Source organism: Rhinolophus sinicus, chromosome X (genome assembly GCF_036562045.2).
Source record: "Rhinolophus sinicus isolate RSC01 chromosome X, ASM3656204v1, whole genome shotgun sequence".
Classification (NCBI taxonomy): Eukaryota; Metazoa; Chordata; class Mammalia; order Chiroptera; family Rhinolophidae; genus Rhinolophus; species Rhinolophus sinicus.
In genome coordinates, this window is record NC_133768.1 from 86,380,270 (window position 1) to 86,406,761 (window position 26,492).

Consider the following 26,492-nt stretch of genomic DNA (forward strand, 5'->3'; position numbering starts at 1 on the left):
AAACTTGCATGTGATCATTAAAAATCAGGAGGGATATCTCAGCTACAGACATCCCCCCCGGAGGAGTGAGGGGTCCCAGGCCCACACCAGAATCCCCAGCCCAGGGTTCCAGTGCCAGGGAGAGATGTCCCATAACATCTGACTATGAAAACCAGTGGAGATTGTGGCAAAGTGAGATGGGAGGCTACTGGAGTCCCAGACATTCCTCTTAAAGGGTCTACTCACAGATTTACTTGTTGATGGACTCACTCACTCTGAGCTCCAGCGATGGGCCAGGATCTCGAAAGGCACAAAGGACATAGGGGGAGGAACTTAGTTGTCTGACTTCAGTGAGAGGGTTGGAGGGACAGTTTTCTCCCAGAAAGAAATGCTAGAAGAATCCATTGTTTCTTGGTTGAGCTCTACCCCGCCCAGCATGAAGACACAGGAGGCTGCCAGATTTGAGTCTCCATCAACCTGGCTAACACCATTCCCCCCCACCCCAGTGATTCCCTGAAACCCCACCACACCCAACTTTTGGGCACACCGACACTGCTTCCAGTGCCTTTTCCAAACAAATGGCCTGTCTTGGTTCATCCTGCAGACTTTGGAAAATCTCTCAAAGGTTCAGAAAACCTAAACAAGCACCATCTGGCTTAGGCATATTCTGTACCTCTTTCTAAGCAGCCCCAAACCTAGTATTAGTGAGCGCCAGCCTCGGTTTGTGGCTTGGCTTCTTGAGGCACCTCAAACCCCAGTGTGGGTGGTGACCACATGCAGATTGCTTTGTCACTCATGCCAAGTGGCTCTGGGCAGGACACAAGCTCTGGATGATCTTCTTCTGTGGTGGAGCACCTCCCCAGAGGCCCTGGGGATGGAATGCCTTGTGGCCAGCTTTGGATCAAGCCAGATCATCACCTGGCTACCTCCAAGGATGACACATCCAAAGGGCAGACTAGGCAGGCACCAGAGCCCTGCTAAAGCAAATCCTGCTCCACAAGGTCAGCCTCTGCACAACAGCGCCTATTGTAGTCATGGCCTGTCCTCACAAACAATCAGCCTGAGGGTCAATCCTTCCTACTGACATGCAAACACCAACCAAGGCTCAACTACAACAAGAGGGCACACACAATTCACACAAGGAACACACATGGAGCACCCGACTCTGGTGATCAGGGAGACTGTGTCACTGGGCCCCACAGGACTTCACTATATAAGGCTACTCTATTAAGACCAGGAGACATAGCAGCTGTACCTAATACATATAAACAAACACAGGGAGGCAGCCAAAATTGGGAGACAAAGATGTATGTCCCAAGTGAAAGAACTAAACAAAATAGAGACAAGCAATCTACTAGACATGGAGTTCAAAACACTGATTATAAGGATGCTCAATGATCTCAGGGAGAATTTCAACAAAGAGATAGAAAACATAAAAATGGAGGTAGAAAACATAAAACAAAGTCAGAAATAAAGAATACAGTACCTGAAATGAAGAGTACGTTAGAGAGAATCAACAGTAGATTAGGTAAAAAAGAGAATCAAATCAGTGATTTAGAAGATAAGGTAGCAGAAAACACCTAATCAGAACAACAAAAAGAATTTTTAAAAAGGAGGATATTTTAAGTGGCCTTGGGATAACATCAAGCATACAAACATTCACATCATAAGGGTACCAGGAGAAGAAAAGAGAGAGCAAGGAATTGAAAACTTATTTGAAGAAATAATGTCTGAAAACTTCCCTAACCTGGTGAAGTAAACAGACATACAAGTCCAGAAAGTGCGAAGTCCCAAACAAGATGAACCCAAAGAGACCCACACCAAGATACATCATAATTAAAATGTCAAAGGTTAAAGACAAATAGAGAATTTTAAAAACAGCAAAAGAAAAGTAGTTAGCCACCTACAGGGGAGCTCCCATAAGACCTTCAGCTGATTTCTCAACAGAAACTTTGCAGGCCAGAAGGGATTGGCATGAAATATTCAAAGTGATGAAAAGCAAGGACCTACAACTAAGATTACTCAGCAAAGTTAACATTTAGAATCTAAGGACAGATAAAAACTTTCCAGACAAGGAAAAGATAAAGGATGTTTATCACTACCAAACTAGTAGTACAAGGAATGTTAGAGGGACTTCTTTAAGACAAATATGTATATCTATATCTATCTCTCTCTATATATATAGATATATATATAGATGTAGATATAGATATATATGTGTATATATATATGTATATATGTATATATATATGTATATTTATGAATAACAAAATGGCAATAACTACCTATCGACTATTATTTTAAATGCAAATAGATTAAATGAGCCAATCAAAAGATAGTATGGCTGAATGGATAAGAAAAGAAGATCCATACATATGCTGCCTACAAGAGAATCACCAGATTGAAAGACACACACAGACTAAAAGTAAAGGAATGGGAAAAGATATTTCATGAAAATGGAAACAAACAAAAAAGCTAGGGCATCAATACTTCAGTACCAGACAAAATAGATTTTAAAACAAAGGCTGTAGGGCCGGCCCAGTGGCTCAAGCGGTTGGAGCTCCGTGCTTCTAATGCCGAAGGCTGCTGGTTTGATTCCCACATGGGCCAGTGGGCTCTCAACCACAAGGTTGCCTGTTCAACTCCTCGAGTCCCACAAGGGATTGTGGGCTCCGCCCCCTGCAACTAAGATTGAACACGGCACCTTGAGCTGAGCTGCCACTGAGCTTCAGGATGGCTCAGTTAGTTGGGGCGTGTACTCTCAACCACAAGGTTGCTGGTAAAGGATGGTGGGCTGCGCCCCCTGCAACTAACAATGGCAACTGAACCTGGAGCTGAGCTGCGCCCTCCACAACTATGATTGAAAGGATCACAACAAAAAGGACAATAACTAGACTTGGAAAAGAAATCCTGAAAGTACACACACTGTTCCCCAATAAAGTCCTGTTCCCCTTCCCCAATAAAAAATCTTTATAAAAAGGCTATAACAAGAGACAAAGAAGGACACAGTAATTCTACTTCTGGGTATTTATCTGAAGAAACCCAAAATGCTACTTTGAGGGGATGTGTGTATCCATATTTTCATTGCAGCATTGTTTACAATGGCTGATTTGGAGGCAACCTGGTGTCTATCAATGGATGAATGGATAAAGAGGATGTGGTATACATATATAATGGAATATTGCTTGGCCATGGAAGGGAATGTGTTCTTGCCATCTGTGGCAGCATGAATGGACCTGGAGGGTATTGTGCTGAGAGGAATATGTCAGAGAAAGACAGATGCAATGTAATTTTGCTTATATATGGAATCTAAAGAACATAATAACAAACAAAACAGCAACCAACTCAGAGATACAAAAAAAATTTTGGTGGTTGCCAGATGGTAGGGGGGTTGGGGATGGGTGGAAAAGGGGAAGAGATTGAGAAGTAGAAACTGGTTGTTACACAGTAGTCACGGGGATGTAGGGTATAGCACAAGGAATATATTCAATAATATTGTAATAACTATGTATGATGTCAGATGGGTACTAGATTTATCAGGGTAATAGATGGGAGGGGTGTTGGAGGACAGGGAGAAAAAGGTGAAGGTATTAAGAAGTACAAATTGGTAGTTACAAAATAGTCATGGGGATGTAAAATAAAGTATAGGGAATATCGTCAATAATATGGTAATAACTATGTATAGTGCCAGGTGGGTACTAGTCTATTCAGGGGATCACTTCTTAAATTATATAAATGTCTAACCACTATGATGGACACCTGAAATTAATATAAAATAATATTGAATGTCAACTGTAATTGAAAAATTATGAAAGGGGAGGAAGGTGAAGGGGAATAAGAGGTTCAAATTTCCAGGTATAAAAGAAATAAGTCATGGGGATGTAATGTACAGCATAGGGAATATAGTCAATCATATTGTGATAGTGTGGTACAGTGTTAGATGGTTCCTGGACTTATCATGGTGGTTACTTATTTAGGTACATAAATGTTGAATAATTATGGTGTATACCTGAAACTAATATAATATTGTGTTAGCTATATTTTAATAAAAGTCTTTTTAAAATGAAAAAGATCAGATTTGTGGTTAACAGAGGTGGGGCCTGGGGATGGGGGAATTGAATGAAAGTGGTCAAAAGATACAAAGTTCCACTTATAATTCCTGGGGATGTAGTGAACAAACACCACGGCAATAGTTAACACTGCAGTATGGTATATATGAAAGTTGCTAAGAGTAGATCCTAAAAGTTCTCATTAGAAAGGAAAAAAACACGTTTTTTTCTTTTCTTTTTTTATCTATATGAAATGACGGCTGTTAAGTAAACATGTAGTAATCATTTCATAATATACATAAGTAATACTGTATACCTTACTTACACAGTACTGCATTTCAATTATATTACAATAAAACTGAGAAAAAACAGCAACCCCTCCCAAAGCACTGTACCCCTCAACACACTCAAGCACCCCAATTCTGCTGGTCACAGTGAAAGTAATCACATTTATGGTATCTGCAGTGTGGTGTCTCTCATGTGCTCAATTATTTGTATAACCCTCAGTCAAAGCACACAGGCTCACCTTTCTTCTGTGGGATCATTTCCATAGGAAGAGTGACAGGCAGACTCCACAACTTTGGAAAAATTGCTCAAAAGTAGATAAGAAATAAAAGGAACCTTTGATTTCCTATGGCATGCTTGAGGGTTTTTTCCCTCCATCACAGGGGAATGCATGTTTCAAGACGGAATGTAAAACAACAACAACAACAACAACAAACAAACAAACAAAAAACACAAGTTTAATCAAAGTCTCTTATGCTGTGTGTTTCCCTTTGGTGCCTGCATCCTTTGGTGCAGAGAGTACAAGCCAATATGCTGCAACTGATCCCCTCAGGCCACAACACGATAGCAGCTTCCTCTTCCTCCCAGGTGGGGAGTAGCTCTGGTTTAACCAGGTCTACAAATTCTACCTGGTGAATTATACCTTCAGGCAATGACATCAGGCCTTCATAGGCTTGAGAAGTGGGTTTGGTAAGAGGAGATTTGACATCAAATTGTCCCTTCCTGTCCTAATTTTACAGAGTTCCATTGTGTGCATGCATACACAAGTCTGTAAAGGAAAGAAAAGGAAACATCTGTAAAGGAAATTCAGAATTCATTTCAGTCTGTGAGGAGCATATAGTTTAGTTGGGGAGATGGTATTTGCACATTATGAAAAATATATTGGGTCTGATATTTTCTCATAAGGAGTAGCCTGTCTTTTCTCTTGAGGACAATTTAAACCAGAGCTAAACCATGCAGAGTAAAAACTAGAAGCTCTTCCACCTTTGCTTTTAAGAAAATATTGAAGATTACAGAAAGAAAACTCATTACTTATTTTTTTTAAAGGAAACACCCCCTTCTTTACCTTCTAGTGCCAGAAACCTGACCAACCTAATAAGCATTCTTTTGGAAATACTGGATTCCCTTTCCTCATCAATAACTGTATTTGGCTTCCTATGATTCAGCTCCAAGTTTATAATGTCTTTATATTTTCATTTGTCCTTCATTCAATAAATATCAGTCTTGAATGAAATTCAAAGTCCAGTGAGGCAGATAAGATATGCACATGAATCACTCAGATGTCAGAATATTGCCACACACTTCTATAAACAAGGAACTGGGTTGAACAGAAGAGAAGGAAGTGGTATCTGAATCTTGGAGGGGAGATAGAGATCAGTCCTTTGCTAGGTAGAGATTGGGGAGGGGAGGAAAGCATTCCAGAGGCAATGGCATGAAGAAAAGCACACAGGTAGATGGGATGTCCATTGAAGGGACTGGGTTGCAGAAGCACAAGTTTCCTCTAGGAGAGGATTGGGGCATAAGGCTGGAGAGGCATGTTGGAATCGGTGCATGGGGGAACTGGAATACCACCCTCTGGAGGAAAGCAGGTAGTCAGTGGACAATGGAGAGGCATAGAAAACTTTTCAAGGGGAGAACAGTATGATTCAAGCAATGCTTTGGTGACAGTGAGTCTTGGAAGCAGAGATATCAATCAGGAAGACTGTTGGGAGACTGCAGCCTCAGTCTGTGTAAGAGAAGACAGTGGTTTATTGCCTTTATTTAATATACTGTGATTGTCCATCACTAGGACTTATCTTCGTTACTAGAATGTAAACTCTCAAATATTTAGAGGGAGGGAACAGTGTCTCATTCCTCTCTGTATTCTTGGTATTTGGCACAGAGTAGATTCACACTACATATGCTTGTTGAATGAGTGAAATAGGAGGCTGCTAGTGTAAATGGAGAGAACGGGGGGGGGGGGGGGGGCGGGATCTGAGAGTCAGTGTGGTTAGAGAACAGACAGAGCCATCTATGGTGGTGCTGGGAGGCCAGGCTCAGCTTACATAGATGTCCTGTGCAGCACAGCTAATCTTCCTTAATAGCCTCTGAAAGCTTTTTTGGCAAGCAGCTTCCCCTTCCTTCTGTTGACTTCCTGTTTCTATAGCAGTTCTCCCCAGCATGACCCACAACAATTCTGTCTGACCAATCTTGATCCTTATCAAGAGCATAAAGCACAAGGAGAAGTGAGGGTACAAAGGTGTTAAATCTGTTTCTGGAGACTGGAAGGAACAGTTGGCCATTCTATGTTCGTCTTACTTAATCGAAATATTTCCCCTGCATGAAGACAAGGGTCTTCTAGACCATATGGTGTCATAGTTCCCTCCTTACTCTGAGATTCTAGAAAGCATTGGAAACATTTTGATATGTTTGGATGGACTATTCATATACATAACCAGTTCTGCATGACTCACATCCTATGCTTATGCAAATATCCCACCCAGATAAATGGCTTGTTTACCGTACCCCCTGCTCCCACCCCCTTCTAATCTTATCAGAGAGGAGGGAGAATCCCTCATTAGCCATCTTCCATAAAACTGAGCATTTGTATAGCAGTCTAGAAGGCACCCAGAGCTATTATGAGGGCTTTCCCAAGTTGTCAATGAATGGTGTTTTTTGGGGAGGCAGAGGTGGGGGATATGTTAATGAAGTTCAGAAACAGAGAGAACACAGAAGACCAGAGATCAAAAGATCATGTAAATGCACCGTCTCCTTTGGAGTGGAGGGCTTCCCACAAAGCTCAAGAGCCTGAGAAACTGTCAGCTCAGCCTAGACAGGCAGCAATGACACAACTGATACTTTGGCCTCAATCTGGGACCTTTTCAGTTTAGTAGAGCAGAAGCCTTTGCCAGGGAACTGATTGGGAAATAAGCAAGCACATCCTGGCTACTCTCTCAGCTTTGTGGGCAAAGAAGGCTTGCCTGCCATGTGAGTAGCTGGGCCCCTCCCTCAGACCTCAACTGTGGCAAGGTCATTGCAATTAGAAGCCTGTCAGCCTCTCTGGCCAGAACCCCTGCTTCATTCAGCCAGTATTCCTGACTTGACAGTCACCTCCCTGTTAGCCATTTCTCTGTGGTCAGCTTTTCCCGACACACAAGACATTCAGGGGCAGTCAAGCATCAAGTACTAATACTTGGGGTGTGAAATTTTGATCCTGGTTCAAGTCAAACAGAATTATGAAAATCAATGAACTGTTTAAACAACATCACACTCTACAATACAAGCCCACCTTCTACAACTGCACAGGATACATTTTAAAATCCCATGTGGATTATCCAGTGTTCAGGGTCATCTGTGCCATTTCTCCTCTCCATCGCTACAGATCATCAAAAGTTGAATGGGTTACTGGCTTAGCTACCTCTGCACAGAAGCCTTTCACCCTGCCAATTTTTGCTTATTTCTCTCTCTTTTTCTGTCTCTCGTCTCAGAACAGAAATTCTATTTCCACCTTGGCAAACCATTTGTCCCCTTTGGCCACAGACAGCAGTTTCCTTCTTACCACAGAGAAATGCCCAAGTTCTTTTAGGAGGGCCTAGTAGCAGTGGCAAGGCCACCCTCAACTATGTCAGCATGTTTCTGATCCTGACTAGAATACTAGGTCCCATTCTGTGTTCCCCAACTTCAGAAGAACAAGGGAAAACTCGAAGGAGTGTTCATAGCTGGCTAATGCATTGAGGATAAAAGTGAAAGAAGTCAGATTTTATACAGAGCAGACTGTAGGAAGAATTAGTTACATTACATAGGTTGGAAATTTCTCACTTCTTTACTTGCAGGTAAGAAGGGACAGGGGCAGTGTTTTGTGAGGGACTCCTGCTCAGCACCAGAATGGATTACTTCAGGAGGAAGAGGACCATTCTCTGCAGAGATGCTATTTGGTCAAGAGGGTTTCACACACTCCTGGCTGGAGTTAAGAAGGTGAAAGAAGGAAGAAATGGATACACAGCCTACCTTTTTATCTCATTGTTCTATCACACTCCTCTTTTCCTGCTACTGGAAGGGAAATTTTCTAGCCCTCCATATTGCTTGTGGTAACTCTCATAATCCCAAATCCTCGTTTTTCTAGAAGGCAGTGGAACAGTAGTGGGAAGAGCACTGGACTAGGACCTCAAAGACTCAACTCAAGACTCAGTGAATTAGCAATAAGCATGGGCAAATTACTTCCCTAGACTGGGCCTCAGTTTCCTCATTGGTAAAATGACCTCTAATGTCTCTTTGTGGTTGTAAAATGTCACGATTACCCCTATGTGAATGTCTGTGTTTCTCATCTCTTAGTGGCTCTAGATTGATTATTCAACAACAGTGATGTTAGTTGATACTTTTTCACTCACTGCCAGCCAAGTCCTGGTAATAGGCCTCGGCTTCATTCACCATAAATGTCTTGCTTGCCCCACAATGCATCAACATATGGCCAGTGGAAACCAGGCACACTTGAGACTTGTTTTGTGGCCTAATATGTGGTCTGTTTGGAAAATGTTCCAGGTGCATTTGTAAATAATGTATATTCTTCTACTGTGGCGTGAAGTGCTCTAAAAATATTAATTAAATACATCTGGCTTTGTGTGTCATTTAAAGCCGCTTTTTCCGTGTTGATTTTATGCCTGAAAGATCTGTCCATTAGTGTCAGTGGGGTGTTAAAGACCCCTACTATGATTGTGTTATAGCCGATCTCTGCTTTTATGTCAGTCAATATTTTATATATTTAGGCGCTCCCATATGGGGTACATAGATGTTTACTAGGGTTATGTCATCTTGTTGGGTTGAACTCTTTATCATTATGTAATGTCCTTCCTTGTTTCTTATTATAGCCTTCATTTTAAAGTCTATTTTGTCTGATATAAGTATTGCTACTCCAGATTTTTTGGGGTTTCCACTTGAAATATCTTTTTTTTATCCCTTTACTTTTAGTCTATGTGTGTCTTTCAATCTGAGGTGGGTCTCTTGTAACAGCATATGTATGTATGGATCATGTTTTCTTATCCATTCAGCTACCCTGTCTTTTTATTGAAGCATTTAATCCATTTACATTGAAAATGATTATTGATAGGTACATAGTTATTGCCATTTTGTTATCTATGTTTTTGATCATTGTTGGTTTATATGTTTCCTCCTTCTTCTTCTTCTTAAAGAAGTCCCTTTAACATTTCTTGTAATACTGGCTTGGAGGTAATGAATTCCTTTACTTTTTTATTGTCTGGGAAGCACTTTATCTCTCCTTCAGTTTTAAATGATAGTCTTGTTAGGTAGAATAGTCTTGGTTGTAAGTTCTATCTTTTCATCACTTGGAATATTTTCTGCCACTCCCTTCTGGCCTGCAGAGTTTCTGTTGAGAAATCAGCTGACGATCTTAAGGGAGCACCCTTGTAAGTAACTAGTTGTCTTTTTCTTGCTGCTTTTAGGATTCTCTTTGTCTTCAACCTTTGCCATTTTAATTATAATGTGTCTTGTTTTGGGACTGTTTGGGTTCATCTTGTTTGGGACTCTCTGTGTTTCCTGGACTTGTATGTCTATTTCCTTCACCAGGTTAGGGAAGTTTTCTGTCATTATTTACTCAAATAGATTCTCGGTCCCTTCCTCTCTCTGTTACTACGTCTCCTATGATGCAAATGTTATTATGCTGCTATTGTCCCAGAGGTCCCTTAAACTATCTTCATTTCTTAAAATTTTTTTAATAATCAAAATAGAGCTAACATACAATATTATATTAGTTTCAGGTGTACACCATAGTTATTCAACAGTACCACCTGGCATTCTACATATTTATTACCATATTATTGATTATATTCCCTATGCTAAAGAAGTGATCACCATGATAAGTCCAGCAACCATCAGACACTGTACCACACTATCATAATATTACTGACTATATTTCCTATGCATGTGTTGCATCCCCAAGACTTATTTGTTTCACATCTGGAACTTTGAACCTCTTATTCCCCTTTAACTCCCTCCCCTTTTTAAATTTAAGAAGTGAACACCCTGACTAGTACCCACCTGGCACTAAACATAGTTATTACCATATTATTGATTATATTCCCTATGCTTTATTTTATATCCCCATGACTATTTTATAACTACCAATTTGTATTTCTTAATCCCTTTACCTTTTTCACCATGTCCCTTAACCCCCTTCCATCTATCACCCCGATAGTATTTTATTCTTTTATCTTTTTTTTTTGTTTCGATTGGGTGCTTTCTGCTACCTTGTCTTCTAAATTGCTGGTTCAGTCTTCTGCTTCATCTGCTATTGATTCCTTCTAGTGTATTTTTCATTTCAGTTATTTTATTCTTTATTTCTGACTGGTTCTTTTTTATGGTTTGTATGTCCTTTATTCATGCTTACTATCTCTTTGTTGAAGTTGTCACTAAGATCCTTAAGCATTCTTATAACCAGTATTTAACCTCTATCTCTGGTAGGTTGGTTGCCTCCATTTCGTTTAGTTCTATTTTTGGAATTTTATCCTGTTTTTCGTTTCGGACATTTTTCTTTGTTTCCTCATTTTGGCTGACTCTCTGTGTTTGCTTCTATGTGTTAGGTAGATCTCTTATGTCTTTCAGTCTTTGTCAGGTGGTCTTACATAGTATGTATCCTGTGTGGCCCAGTCTCCCTGATCACCTGTGTGTGTGTTCCAGGAGTGTCCCTTGTGTATGTTGTGTGTATTCTCCTGCTAGAGTTGAGCCTTGATTGCTTTTGGTTTGTCAGTGGGTTGGATTGACTCTCAGGCCTACTGGTTTTGAGGTTTGGCTACGCCCACAGTGTATGAGCTGCTGTGTGTGAGCTCACCCCTCAGAGGAGGATTCACCACAGTGGGCTCTTATGTCTGCTGAGACCACCCTTTGGATGTGCTGCTTGTGGGGCTAATCTGGTAGTGCTCTGGAGTGGTCTGAGGCTGGCCTCTGGCTGTGTTGTTTCTGGTTCATCTGGAGAGGGGATCCCGTGCAGGCCAATTTTAGCGTGGCCTGGGGCTACCTGGTAGGAGCAACAAAGCTACAAAGTGTGATGAAACAATACGAGATATATATATATATATATATATATACACAGGCTGGCTGCCTATAAGGCTCAGCTGCTGAAAGAACCTCCTTAGGTGTGTGGGCTGGGCTGGTTGACCTTGTGTTGACAGTAGCCCCGGCGATGCTGCCTGAGTTGACAGGGTAGGGTCCCAGGAGTTACTGGGGTATGATCAGTGGTTTTACAGTTAATGAAGATTCAGTTCTTGCACCAACGATGAGTCTGTAGCTGCCCCATAAAACACCACTACAGCCAGCCACTGTTTGAATTGGGCCCGCAGATCCCTGAGAGCCACCTAAGAAAGGCTACAGGGCAAGCTGTAGCTGATCGTCTACCACTGGAAGTTCTTTTGGCCACTGCAAGCCATCCTTTGCTGTAAAAGGCTTTGTCAGCCTGGGGGAGGGGGGGCAGGCTGCCCAGGAGATGAGACTGTCCCCAATGATGCCATAGTAGGTGGGTGGGGTTCCAGCAAGTCACACAGATTTTACCAGGCCAATGGGATCTCAGATTTGACCCTTTTGGGGAGGTTTTGACACAGAAAGGAAGGTGCCCTCCTGCAAACTACATGAGAGGTGGGTTCCACACAGAGATAATGGCAGCTGTCCCTCTAGCCCTTGCTCTAAGCCACACAACTCAGTCTTTCTCTTTAAGTCACTTGTGCCTTTTGAGTTGCTGTCATTCCACCAGATCCTAGGGTGAGTGCTTTCAAGTGAGTGCGTCTGTGAGCAGGCCCTTTAAGAGGACGTCTGGGTTTCTAGCTGCCTTCCATCTCCCTGGAATGGATGGGTGGAATCCTCACTGATTTTTCACTGTCAGATGTTGTGGGGACTCCTCTTCTCATCACAGGACCACTGGGTTGGGGAGCCTGGTATGGGACTGGGACCCCTCACTCTTTAGGGGGGACCTTCACCTGCTTCTGAGGTGTCCCTCCCAGTGTTCAACCACTATTTGTGGGTTTGGGGTCAGCCTGTTTCATGTCTCTGCCTTTCCTGCCAGTATCAATGTGGCCTCTTCTTTGTATCCTTAGTTATAGGGGTTCTGTGCAGCTAGTTGTCAGATGGTTTTCAAGGTTCATTGTTCTATAATTTAGTTGTAATTTTAATGTGATCTTGAGAGGTGGCAGGCATAGTGTTTACATATTTTGCCATCTTGGACCTTCCACCACTTCTAGAATTTTCCATCACCCCCCAAATAAACCCCATACTTATTAGCAGTCATTCCTCATTCACTACTCTCCCCAGCTCTTGGGAACCACTAATCTACTTTCGGCCTGTATGAATTTACCTTTTCTTAACATTTCATATAAATGGAACTATACAATATTTGTACTTTTGTCTGGCTTCTTAACATACTGTTTTTGAGATTTATTCATGTTGTACCATGTGTCAGAACTTCATTCCTTCTTATGGATGAGTAATATTCCATGGTATTGATATACTCCATTTGGTTTGTCTGTTTATGATTTGATGAACATGGGTTCTTTACACTTTTTGGTCTATTATAAATAGCACTGCTATGAACATATGTGTATCCATTCTCTCTTTAAACTGTTCTGCTCAGGCTTTTGTCTCCCACTGTGCCACAGCACCTGCTCTTCTCAAGGTCAGCAATGATTTCCACAATACTAGACTGGTCAATTCTCAGTCCTTATTTTACTTGACTTATCAGAAGTATTTTACACTATTGATTACTCCTTCCTGTTTCACTTGGCTTCTGGGACATCTCACTCTCCTGGTTTTCCTACTACTTCATCGGATTTTCCTTCTCAGTCTGTTTGTTGGTTCCTCTTCATATGCTTAACTCTAAACGTTGGCATGCTCCAGGTTCAGTCATAGATCTCTTATCTTCCCTGTGTATACTCACTTCCATAGAGATCTCATCCCATTTCATGGCTTTAAGTACAATATAAATACCAGTGGGTGCAAAGTTTGGACCTCCAAATTTCAAATCTCCAGCCTTTCACCTAATTCCAGACTTATATATTAAATTGCCTATTTGATATTTTCACTTGGATGTCTAGCTAAACTGATCATATGCAAAACAGAATTTCCACTCTCCCATCTGGTATAATGCACTACCGTGTTTCCCTGAAAATAAGACCTAATTAGAAAATAAGCCCAGCATGATTTTTTGGGATGACATCCTCTGGACATAAGCCCTAATGCGTCATTTGGAGCAAAAATTAATGTAAGAGCTGGTCTTATTTTCAGGGAAACACGGTATGTGTATAATTTCACCTTTCACCTACAATGCCGAAGGCTCAGGTCAGTTTGCTCAGGTCAAAAACCTTTTTTTCTCCCACACACCACATCCAATCTGTCAGTAAGTCTTGATATATTTACTGTCAAAATATGTTTAGGATTTTACAACTTCTTGCTGTGCCCACTCTCTGATCTAAGTCACCATTTTTGCTTGGATTATTGGCATTAGGTTTTTCTATTTCCACCCGTTTTCAATAGAGTGATTCTTAAAAATGTAAGTCAGATTATATCACTCTTTTAGTCAAAACTCTTCAGTGTTTCCATCTGTTACTCAACAAAAGTAAAAGTCTTTACGGAAGCCTATAGTGCTCTACATGTAGCCTGCTACTTCTTAGATTTAATCTCCTAATTACTCTTACTTACTATACTACAGTCACAGTCACTGCCTTGGATACAACTATTCCTTGGATACATCAAATCTGTTCCTGCTACAGGGCCTGTGCAGTTGCTATTCACTCTGCCTGGAATGTTCTTTCTCTTCTTTTAGCCCATATATCTTTATGGCTTATTCCATTACCTCCTACATGTATTTATAGTAGTCACCCTCATCCATAGATGACACATTCTAAGACTCCCAGTGGATGCCTGAAAACACAGATAGTACTGAACCCTATATATACTATTTTTTCTCCTGTACATACATACCTATGATAAAGCTTAATTTATAAATTAGGCACAGTAAGAGATTGACAATAATAACTAATAATAAAACAGAACATATAACAATATACTGTAATACAAGTTATGTGAATGTGGTCTCTCTGTGTTCATGTTTTCCACCCACAAATTTAATGCCTTTTCCGTCTTGCAGCTTGAGGTGTGACAGCAAAATGAGCACTAATTTATTTTTCCTTCTTCACAACTTAACAATAGATTTGTTCTTCCATAGACCTTAGCAATCTCAGTATGTATGTTTGTTTGCTTTCCTTATTAAGTCGAGAACTTTCACCTTTTCACTTCAAGAAAGTGCTTTATGGCTTCTTCTTGGCATATCTGAATTGCCAGCATCACTACTCTTGCATTCTGGGGCCATTATTAAGTAAAATAAGGGTTATTTGAACACACGCACTGAGATACTGATATCATGACAGTTGATAATTAACTGGGAAAGCTACTAAGTGACTAACAAGTGTGGATCTGTGGGAAAAAGGGATGGTTCACATCCTGGGTAGAAAGGAACAGGACAGTGCAAGATTTTATCACACTCCCCAGAGTGGTGTACAATTTAAAATTTACGGATTATTTATGGCATTTTCATTTAATATTATCAGACCATGGTTGACCACAGGTAACTGAAACCGTGGAAAGCAAAAGCACAGATAAGGGGGGTACTATTGTATTCAAATGTCACCTTCTTAATAAAGTGTTCCCTGACCATTCAATTTGAAATAAAAACCCTTCTGCCCCACATTCTTGATTTCCCTAAATCTGCTTGATTTCCTCCACAGAACTTACGAGGTCTGACAACTAAGTTCATGAACTCATCGTAGAAAAAGTGCCACATACCACATTGTTGAATATCACTATGGTTACCTATGAAGTATTCCCTTTGGGAAGCTATGCACTGATGCCAGCGCCTAGTCCACACTTTAAAAGCAATTTTGGAACTCTTTCTGGAATGGTCATGAGAGCTGTCGTATTAACCTTGATGTCCTGAATGTCATCAAAATGTCTTTCTTTCAATATTTCCTTTATCTTCAGGTAAAGACAGAAGTAAATGGGGGCCAGATCAGGTGAGTAGGGAGGGTGTTCCAATACAGTTATTTGTTTACTGGCTAAAAACTCCCTCATATACAGTGCCGTGTGAGCTGGCACATTGTCATGATATAAGAGCCATGAATTGTTGGCGAAAAGTTCAGGTCCTCTAACTTTTTCATGTAGCCTTTTCAGCACTTCCAAATAGTAAACTTGGTTAACTGTTTGTCTAGTTGGTACAAATTCATAATGAATAATCCCTCTGATATCAAAAAAGGTTAGCAACATCATTGCAACAAGTTTGTGAACTTAATTGTCAAACTTCGTATCAGTATCTGAAGTGCTGTACATTTTATTTGTCTCCTTCCAACATAAGCTCTATGAAGGTAGAGATTTTTATCTGTTTTGTTCATGGCTGTATCACCAGCACCAGAACACTGTCTGGCACATAGCTGGTGCTCAGGAAATATTTGTTTAATAAATAAATACACAGTGGAATGGGATACTTTGTGTTTTTTCTTTAGTTTTACCAAGGTATACATGGCAAATCAAATTGTAAATATTTAAAGGGTATAATGTGATGAGTTAATAAATAAATGGGGTTAACTGGTTATTTTGAAAACTAAGTTAATACTTAAGCCATTTCTTGTTGCTTGACTGGATTCAACCTTTAGCTTTCAAAATAGTTGGTCTACTTTCAGTTGCAATGTGATATTGCATAACTTTTTTTTAAGAAAGATATTCTTATTGGCAACTTTATCTTTCTTAACGTATTTAAAAATGTGGGTTCTTGAGTCAGACTGTTGGAGTTTGAATGCTGGACACCTTTGAGAATCAGGACAAGCTAACCATTTTGTGTCTCAATTTCATCATCCATAAAACAGGCATACTAGGAGCACCTATCCCATGATATTATTTTGGGGATCAAAAAATAATAATGTATGTAAATCACCTAGCCTAGTACCTGGCACATAGTAAAGCTTCAGTGGACAGTGGCTTTTATTATTGTTATTAAGATGTAAGAGAAAAATTTAAAAAAAACACAGGAATGCTTGCAATAGAAACAACTGAATGCATTTTTCTAAGTGAAACTAAAATGTTGTCCAGCTCTTTTGTATAAGTGGCATTCCTTTGGGAATTGAGCCAAAACTTGAAGGCCAATTGTTTTGTCCCTTTCCTCAGGAGGCTCTCCTGGGACTGGACATATTCTCTTCATAGTCTCTATATCCTCATAAAATAGTCACACTTGGAACTCCTCATACTTAATATCTCCACTTCTCACATTCTTCACTTTAATGTCGTTTCAGACCCAGTGGTTCAGATTCCATGAATTATCTTCATTCAGGAAATTGGTTAAAAATTCAGCAGTTCCCTTTGTGGGAAAGATGTTTGCCGAGTGCTGGCAGACTAGCTTTCTAAATGTGTTGACTTGCAAACAAGGTTGTCCATGCTTTTAAAGGCAAGGACAATGGTCTCCATTTCTGTGTCATGACACCTCTTTGTAGCTTGCTGCCAGACACATCTTGTGTTAATGTCTTTTTAAATAACGTTATCACAGATCCAGTCTGTGAATGCCAAAATGTGCCTGATTCTTTGACTTGTGCAGAGAAATTTGGAAGCCCAACCTTGTATAGGAGCATTTGGCTTCACATTTCACAGAAGCAGCCAATGAAGCAGCCTCTTCTATTCAGCACTTGCCCTACATCAATTCATAGTGCTTTCCAGGGTCCACTTCTTATATTCTAACTTCTTTCTTACCTCCCACAGCAACTTATACTAAGTTGGGCTGGGCTGGGCACACATTCATTTACTCATCCATCAAACCCCACAGGGATCAATAAATACTAGTTAAAACACACCACTTCTTTGCTGTTTTTGAAAAACTTTCTAGTTTTGATATTTAAATAAAATTTTTATCTTGTTGTCACAGGTATGCTGTAAATTTCTTGAGTACATGGACTTCTATCTCATTCCTGTCTCTTGCAGTGCCAAACTTGATTCTTCACTCAGTCTATGTTTTATTATTATGTGCTACAAAACTGCTAGGGAAAAATGGGTTTAAATCCTAGGAATTGGGTACACTTTTCTTCTTGACTTTGTTTTTTATTGTGGTTGTTAGGAGAAAATAGCATGTAACAACCAGCAATTACTAAGCCATTTCCCCCCTATAATACAATTTCAAATAAAAATCTGAGCAAGCCTATGGTGAGAATTAGAAACTTACTCATAAACAGTTGTCCATCCATTTTCATTACTTTTGGTAGCCAGCAGCCCTGTGTTTCCTGGATAGGTCATCAAGGCCAGATTATAGCTTTGGGCTGACACTCTTTTGAGGACTCCATTGCTGCTTATGGTCAGCCAGTACACCTGCCCACCAGGTACCACAAGCCAAAGGGGCATTCCACCTGCATCCCGGCGAATATGCACCGAGTTGCCATTGCTACTGGTAATGGCACCCAAGTCACCTTCAGCATTGTAGGTGAAATTATACACATAGTCCCTTGTTATTAAGTTCAAGGTGTGCAGATGAGTTCCATTGATAGTGAACTGGTAGAGTTCTTGATCAGCGGGTGAAGCAATCTCGTAAAGGTTCATGTCATTCAGGTGGGCTTGGTTCCTGCTAATGGTACGAATTCGAACGTTCCCAAGGTCTGCCACATAGAGAGTACCATCAGGTGACACTGCTAGGGAGGAAGGGGCTTTCATCTTTGCATCCTTAGCATAACCACCATCACCTGTGGGAGAAAGAAACTGATTTTAATAACTGTCGTCATAAGCATTTATATGAACATACCATATACAGAAACCACTGTACATTAAGAATCATTTTAAAGGGAACAATCAGTGAACCAACATTGTTTGCATGTCCTCCTTGACAAATTTGAAACCCATTACTCAAAATTCTTGAGTAAGTATCACTGAAGATAAACAGTAAGTTGCAATGATCTTAGTAACAACAATTTTGTGAAATCCTTAATCCCACTGTTCAGTATCTATTGTATTGCAAGATACAAAAAGAGCAAATAGTAACAGTCACATAAAATGTGGCTGGAAATCCATGAGACTTATGCTTGTCAATGCTTATAGGACTTTCAATCCTACTGTGCCTAGAGTAAGGATCTTTCTTCAGTTAATTCCCATTGTCACATTGTCAAAGTATACTAAGTCTGTAAGTGCAACAATGATTCAGAACATCAAATTTGATAACTGGAATAAATATTAGATTTGTCTTGAATGAAAGATATAAATTAGCAAAATAACTATAAAATGAATTGTCCAGGAAAACATCAGAGATATTGATCAAAAGTCTTATTGACCAAGTTGCTCGCTCTAGATTCCTCTGGCCCAGGGAAAAGCAAAGGTTAAGAGAAGAATTTGGGCCTGGATGAGCAGTTTAATAGGGCTGCAAGTGGCATGGAAGGATTTCCACATCCCAGCAATAAATGTGTTCATTGACATTTCGAGGAATGTTTCTACATGTAATATTCACTCCATGTTTTGAGGAAAAGGCTCCTTCCTCCATCCCTCCCTCCCTCTCTCCCTCCCTCCCTCCCTCCCTCCCTTCCTTTCTTTTTTAAATTTTTTTCTATTTCAACTGTAAGTAAAGGGCATGAATGGTTATGGGGAATTTTTTTTTTTTTTAAACAATGTGAGTAGCAGATCGATGTCCTGAGAACCCTCCATTGTGGGATTTAACTGTGTTCATGTGTCCCCAAAGCAGTCTGTTTCTAGTCTCATTGGGTTTCAAATAGCACATTCTGTTAATCTGGAAACAAGTCACTTAGGGCAAGTAAATTTTTCCTTAGCTAAATTAGAAAATGTAGGTTTTACTTAGTTTCTCTTTCTCCAAAGTACAAATGCTATAATGATCTTACATTTGTATAGCGGTCTTAACTTCTTAGAGTATCAAAATTTGTATTATACTAGTTTATCCTCAAACCAGTAACCTGATGTAATTGAGACAAATGATATTGCTATTTAACACATGAAGTAAGTGAGTCATGGAAAGGTTTTGTGGCTTTCCTGGGGCCACTCAGTGAGTCAGTTGCAGAACAACGACCAGATATTAGGCTATCTGACCCCCAACCCAACTGCTTTCTTCACTTGTTCATATTAATGTTCACAAGTAACACTTTTGTTCTTTTTTTGACTTTTGCAATGCATATTTTTCTTTTGGAAACAGAGAAGGGGAGCTGGTGAATTGTTAAAAAAAAGGTCATACCTGAGAAACAGTCACAGTTGGGATCAATTTTGCAGTCACAGTCAGTGGGGGCACCAGCCATGATGGAGATCTCCCCATTGGTGGTAACTTGCTGAATTCGATTTACTTTCCTCTCATCTGTTTCAGCTATGAAGAGCAGCCCGCTGTGGGAGACACTGATGGCCCTAGCCGACTCCAGAGTGGAGTGAATTGCCACCTTGCTGACCAAAAAATGATCGATACCTGGCACCTGGCAGTGAATGGGGCGCCCTGCAATGATCCGCACACGCCTGTTCTCAGAAATTTGCAGCACAATGTTGTTATCCAAGACATACAATGAATTGTCCATGGGATTAACTGCAAGGTCTGTTGGCCACTCTAATCGTACCTGCAAAAAGAATAGAACACATACCATTAGGTTACAGTATTCTTCCAGGTGCAGTTTTACCTTGAAATAAAAAAATGGCTTATTAGTTGCTCTTGTCTCATGAATTTCAGCAATGTTAGTGTTGTCTGGCAAAGTTGGGAGAGGATGGTTGTGGGGACAGAGCTAGGAGTGCAGTTTCCAGGCTCTTGGCCTCACATGGATAGGTGCTGGCTTAGGTAGTAAATGGCCATCAACTGTGATTGGATGGCCATCAGCTGTGGCTAGTTGGCCATCAGCTGTAACCAGTGAGCCACTGGCCACTAATATAACTGCTATGGCTACGGTAGGAAATGGGGGCTAGAAAGAAGATGGTGGCTGAGCTAGCAAGCGCGGATTACAGTTAGCAAGTGGTGTCGGTCGGTTGGCAGGAAAGTGGACAGCAGGTCACACGTCGTGTGAACCCAGCCTCCAGTGAGAATATACTAGTATGACTCCCGTACCTATGGCTCTGTGGGTGTTCCTTTTTGGCCTCACCATGTCCTGCATTCTTATGTGGGGAGCGGGAGCGGAGACCCCCGCAGGCTGCCCCACATAACAATGGTTGATCCAATCTTCTGGTAAACATATTTATCATTTATACCATTTTCAGCATAATGTAATTTTTTTTGCAATAATTCCAGAAAGATCCTGTAGAGCAGTGTTTTTTCAGAGTAGGGTTTCCAGGTGGGAATTCCTGCCCATTCTCAGCAATTTTTTTTGCTTTCCCGTTCCCAAATCCTGAGAAAAGTTGGTTGGGAAATAGCGAAAATCAGCTTCTTGAACCCAGGTGGTTGGTAGTGTGGGGGCAGAGCCCCAGAAAGTAGTTTACAGGCTCTCGGCCTCACGTGGAGGAGTGCTGGCTCAGGTAGTAAATGGCCGTCAGCTGTGGCTGATGGGCCGTCAGCTGTAGCCAGTTAGCCAATTAGCCGCTAATATAACTGCTGCGGCTATGGAGGAGAGTGGAGGAGAGTGGAGGAGAGTGGAGGAGAGTGGAGGAGAGTGAAAGAGAGTCGTCAGTGGGTTGCAGACAAAATGGACAGCAGGTCGCACGTCCAGTGAACCCAGCCTCCAGTGAGACCGTAGTGGTATGACTCCCCTACCTATGACTCCGTGGGTGTTTCTTTTTGGCCTCACCATATCCTGCGTTATGAGGGGAGCGGGACCAGAGACCCTGCAGGCCACCCCGCACGACAGGTAATATCAGCCATTACTTTGTGGAAACGATTCATCGTGGAGAATAGAAAAGTTTATATCTTGGGATTCGGGAATGGGAAAGCGAAACAAATTCCTGAGAATGGGCAGGAATTCCCACCTGGAAACCCTATTTCAGAGTGTGGTCTCTGGACCAGTAGAAATAGCATCACCTGGGAACTTGCTAGAAATGCAAATTCTCAGGTCCCAACTTAGAACTATTGAATCAAACTCTGGAAGTGCGGTCCCAGCCATCTGTGTTTTAATGAGCCTTACAGGTGATTCTGATACACACTGAAGTTTGAGGGCCACTGCTCTAAGGCTTCTGTGTTGCTCTGATATGCAGATCTCTCTTACTGTCCTGTAGATGCATGGACGAGCAAAGTTATAAGACTTCTGGAAAACAGAGTGCTGGAGAAACCAGATTTTACTTTAACAGAAACCTTTGGGACAGGACCTTCCATTAGCGTAGACCTAGCATCCATCTTGTGGAATACTCAGGTACAGTACATCTGTTGGTAACTTGGAATCTTAAGTTGTAATATATTGCCACCTAGCTTGACCTGTTTCATTCCGTAATTCCCTTTCCTCAGCAAAGAAACATGTTGATTTGTTCTTTCATTGACTGTTTGCTGAGTATCTTCTCTGTGCTAAGCCTTGTGATAAGCTTTGAGTATTCAAAACACCACTATGACACAGCCTCTGCCCTCAAATGACTCATGGTCTAGTAAAACCTTTGGAGGAGCCATTAGGCAATTACTCTCTGTGGGGACAAAGCCCCAGAAAGTAATTTACATGCTCTCGGCCTCACGTGGAAAGGTGCTGGCTTGGGTAGTGGATGGCCGTCAGCTGTGGCTGATTTGCCGTCGGCTGTGGCCGGTTGGCCGATTGGCCGCTAGTATAACTGCTGCGGCTACGGAGGAGCCGAGGAGAGCTGAGGAGAGCGGAAGAAAGTAGAGGACAAGACAAACAAATGAGAAACAGAAACTTATAGACACAGATAATAGTTTAGTGGTTGCCAGAGGGTAAGGGGGGTGGGAGGTGGGGGGTGGGAGATGAGGGTAAGGGAGATCGAATATATGGTGATGGAAGGAGAACTGACTCTGGGTGATGAACACACAATGGGATTTATAGATGATGTAATACAGAATTGTACACCTGAAATCTATGTAATTTTACTAACAATTGTCACCCCAATAAATTTAATAAAATAAAATTAAAAAAAAAAAAAAAAGAAAAGAAAGTAGAGGAACAGAGTCGAGGAGAGTCGTCGGTAGGTTGGCAGCAAGGCGGACGGCAGGTCACGCGTCCGGTGGGCCCAGCCTCCAGTGAGACCATAGTGGTATGACTCCCCTACCTAAGGCTCCATGGGTGTTCCTTTTTAGCCTCACCATATCCTGCGTTCTTATGTGGGGAGCGGGACCAGAGACCCCGCAGGCCGCCCTGCACAACAAATGGCGCAGCGAGCAGGGTCTCCCGCACAACACTCTCCATGTTACCAGAAGGAGGCAACAGAGAGTATGACAGCACTTCACCCAGACTAGGAGTCAGGAGGCAGAGTATTCTCAGAGAACATATTAACCAAGCAACATCTGAAATGATCAGTAGGAGAGGAATGGGTGAAATGAGGGAAGGGGAAGTAGAGTTGAAGGTAATCCAGGTAGAGGGAACGGCACAGTGAAGTTCCCATGGTTAGGGACAGTATGGCCCATCCAGGTCACTACAGAAAAAAACTCAGTAAGGCTAATAATACAGGCTGTATGTATGGGAGTGGTGAACAATGGAATCAGGAGGTCAACAGTGGCTAGGTATTATGAACCAAATTGTGTCTCCCCCTTAATTCATATGTTGAAGTCCTAATACCTGATGTGACTGTATTTGGCAATAGATTCTTTAACAAGGAAATGAAAGTTAAATGAGGTCATAAAGGTGGGGCTCTAATCCAACAGGACTGGTGTCCTTATAAGAAGAGGAAAAGACCCCAGGAGTGTGTACACACAGAGAAAAATCCCATATGAGGACACAGTAAGAGGGAAGTCTTCTACAAGCCAAGGAGAGAGGCCTCAGAAGAACCAAATCTGCTGTCACGTTGATCTTGAACTTCTAGCTTCCAAAACTGTGAGAAAATAAATTTGTTTTGTTAAAGCCACACAGTCTATGGTATTTTGTTAAGGTAGCTCTAGCAGACTAATATACCAGGTAATGAAAGGATGTATGTGTCTCACTTTATTCTGATGGCTGTGGGAATCTGCTGAAGGGCTTTAAGTAGTGATGTGCCATAGTCATATTTAGGTACTACATGGATCACACTGGCTGCTGTTGAGACCATGATGGAGGAGGAGGTGAGATGGGAGGCAGGCTGATATTTAGGAGGCACCTGCAGTGGTCCAGGTGAGGGATGATGGTGGCCTGAACTGGGGCAACAGTGGGGATGGAGAGAAGTAAATGGATTTGAGACATGTTAAGGAGTTAGAAACTAGGATTTGTGAATGTGTGTGTGTGTGTGTGTGTGTGTGTGTGTGTTTGTGTGTCTCATGTACCATGTGCCATGTGTTAGGCACTGGGGACTCACAGACCAACCAAACATGGCTCCACTCTAGTTTCTTTCTGGACACAGGAGTTAGACCAATGCCTGCCCTGACATTACCTCAATAGGTACTATTTATCACTGGGCACTTCTCAGAGAACTGAATTATATGCCCTCTTATTCTACCACTCACTTATTCTGTACTTTATTTCTCATCTCAGCCTAGACAAAGGCAGAAAAATCTACCCCTTCTTAGATATAGCAATGTAACTATTCTTCTTTGTGCCTTGAGTAAAAGACAAAGGAAAGCTTTTCTTTTTCCTTATTGAATCTGAATGTTTGAAAACAAGTTATAGATTCATTGCATTCTGAGGCCCACTATATCCCTGGGTGGAGGAAGTCTTACACACCCAGTAATGAAGTGGATGAAGGCCAGTCTTAGATAGGGCCCTCCCTCCAATTCTGTCTCTTAATAGAGAGCAACTGGTGATGTTGTAATGAAGACAAAGGTTGTCTTTGACCTCCCCTCTAGCACCACTGAGGGCTCTTTGCCCCCTGTTTATGAGGGTTTCTCCCAGGTACCCAAACAACCTCATTCTGTCCCCATGTCTTTATGTGCTCTCAACCTCCGTATAGGCTGGCTGTCTCTGATTGGTACCATATGCCTCTGGGCAGCTAGGAATTTGGATGCTAACGGAGTATAAAGCTGAGCTTGTGTTGTGCATGAGCCTCTCAGATGGAGGTCATTGGATAAACATTAAACACTAGCCTTAACAGCTCCCAGAGCAGTTTGCTGTGATATGTTCCTCAGCACATTTTTCTGAGGCCTTTGCATGTCAGTTCCCTGCCACTGAGAGGGACAGTGAGCACCTGCTGCTGTGGAGGGTGCCAACTCCTCCTCCGTCATGTGCCCCCACTTGGGAACTCTGTATACACTGCCGTGCTTGTACAGAAGCTGTCTGTGTGTTCTGGACCTATGACACACGGTTGCCCAGGAAATAAGCTGGGGCTTGATCCTATTTTGATCAAGTCTGAATTCAGTGACCCAGAAAAAACAAAGCTGGTAGAAGTGACATTCTAATTATCCCCACTCTGAGAGGTGAGGCCAGGATAGAGGCCAGGGATGACACACACCTGGCAGGAGTCAGAGAAGGACATGTTTCAGACTCTGTTCTCTGCTGTGAAGGCTGCTTCTGAGATAAAGGCCAGTACTTGCAAGATAAGTTGTTAAATTCTCCAACACACACAACCTGAATTAAGTCAATACTATTGGTGTCATGTTTATTAGATTTAATATTGCCTCAAAAATACACCAGATATTATGTCTGTTTGTTTTTCCCCCCATCAAATAAGTCACTCTGGCTGGGTCCTGTAACTAAAGTGACCTTTGTGCTTCTGAGACACTTTCTCTACTAGCTCCACAGAACCCCTTTAATTCCCATTTGATTTGGCTGGGCAATTTGTCTATGAAATCTACTCAGATGAAAGATGAGCAGCTACTTAGTAGTCTAGGGTATGCCTTCTGAGAAATGGATCTTTTCACCTCTTTTAGGTTGTCAGTTCCTTTTATATATTTCTCATGTTAAATACTCCCATTTTCAGATAATTTTTCAAGGAACTGGTGCTTTATATCTGCACAATAAAATCACTATATTTCCAGCCAAAGCATTTCCTTAACATACAACCTAACATGGAATGGAGTCCTTGAGATGTTTCTGGCAGTCAGAATTAGCATCTATTAGTTTCAGAGATGCCAGAATTATATGCTACTGAGGTAGGGACTAAGAGTGACCCCTGAGTTCTGCTGGCATTTATCCAAGTGGTTTCTGGGGAGAAACTCCATTTCTTTTTTTGGGGGTAGGTGCAACAGTGAAGCTCTGGAAACTCTGTCTACTGAGCCAGCCTACAGGCAAACCATTTGGCTTAATTTGTGGTGGTTGCCCCCACTTTGTAAAAATACATTAATTTGTTTGAAATGTCAAAATGTATTTAAGCTAAGCTAGCATTAAAGGTCACTGGTATAGCCTCCAGCTGGTGGGTGTGTCATCTCTGAACAACCATCCTTGAGAAACAACTCTGAGCAGAAAGGAGATCTTGGTCTGGATGTCGAGTCTTGATGGTACTATGTCTTCCTCTGCTAATCAAAAATTTGCCTTGAAGGGACTTGGCTCTCAGGTCAGCCATTCCCATGGTTGGTTTAAAGACTCAGCTAATTTTTACTTCAGTAACAGTTTATAAAGTGGTAGAATCCTATAGGGAAAAATCCATGTGTAAAAGCGATATCTAAATATGACTAACGTAGAAAATCCCTCAGTTATAAGCTTAATCCCACAATGTAGACACAGACAATAATTTGTACACTTGGGCTCTCTCTAACAGTCTGGAAGCTGGATCCTTCCTTTACTAAGTGTATAACCCAAGGCAAATGAAGTGTCCTCTAGGAGTCTCTTGTTCTCTCATCTGTAACAAGGAAAAGAGGCTAATGATAATCCATCTACTTCTGAGAGTTATTATTCTAAAATGGGTTACTCTCAAGTGGGTTAAATTAGATAGTGATATAAGGTGTTTAGCTCACTGCCTGGAGAAACTAAGGGTTGGTAAGTGGTATTAAAATTAGTAATGGTTTCAAAGTTGTAGATCTTTAGAGCTAGAAGGAATCTAGTTTAGTTCTCATTCAATATAGTTTTCTTTCAGCTCTGTTTCCCAGACTTCAGTTGTCCACATAATATCTTTATGAATTTTGCCTTACCCGTATACCACTTGCATTATTATTGACTTAGTATTCTTCTTTAAATTGAGCTGCTTTTTTTAAATTAAAGAAATGATTTTATTCAGGCTATTGCAATAGCC

The 26,492-nt window shown here is 41.4% G+C and overlaps 1 protein-coding gene across 13 annotated transcripts in view; it reads right to left on the minus strand.

The window, feature by feature from the left end:
* Positions 1-26,492, minus strand: part of TENM1 (teneurin transmembrane protein 1) — a 1,181,603-nt gene that overhangs the window by 37,453 nt on the left and 1,117,658 nt on the right. For all 13 annotated transcript variants that reach the window (XM_074324280.1, XM_074324286.1, XM_074324287.1 and 10 more), the window contains 2 exons: positions 19,540-19,906; positions 17,542-18,052 (listed from right to left, as the gene is read on the minus strand). In XM_074324280.1, the coding sequence (XP_074180381.1) occupies positions 17,542-18,052; positions 19,540-19,906 (878 nt within the window). The remainder of the gene's footprint in view (positions 1-17,541; positions 18,053-19,539; positions 19,907-26,492) is intronic.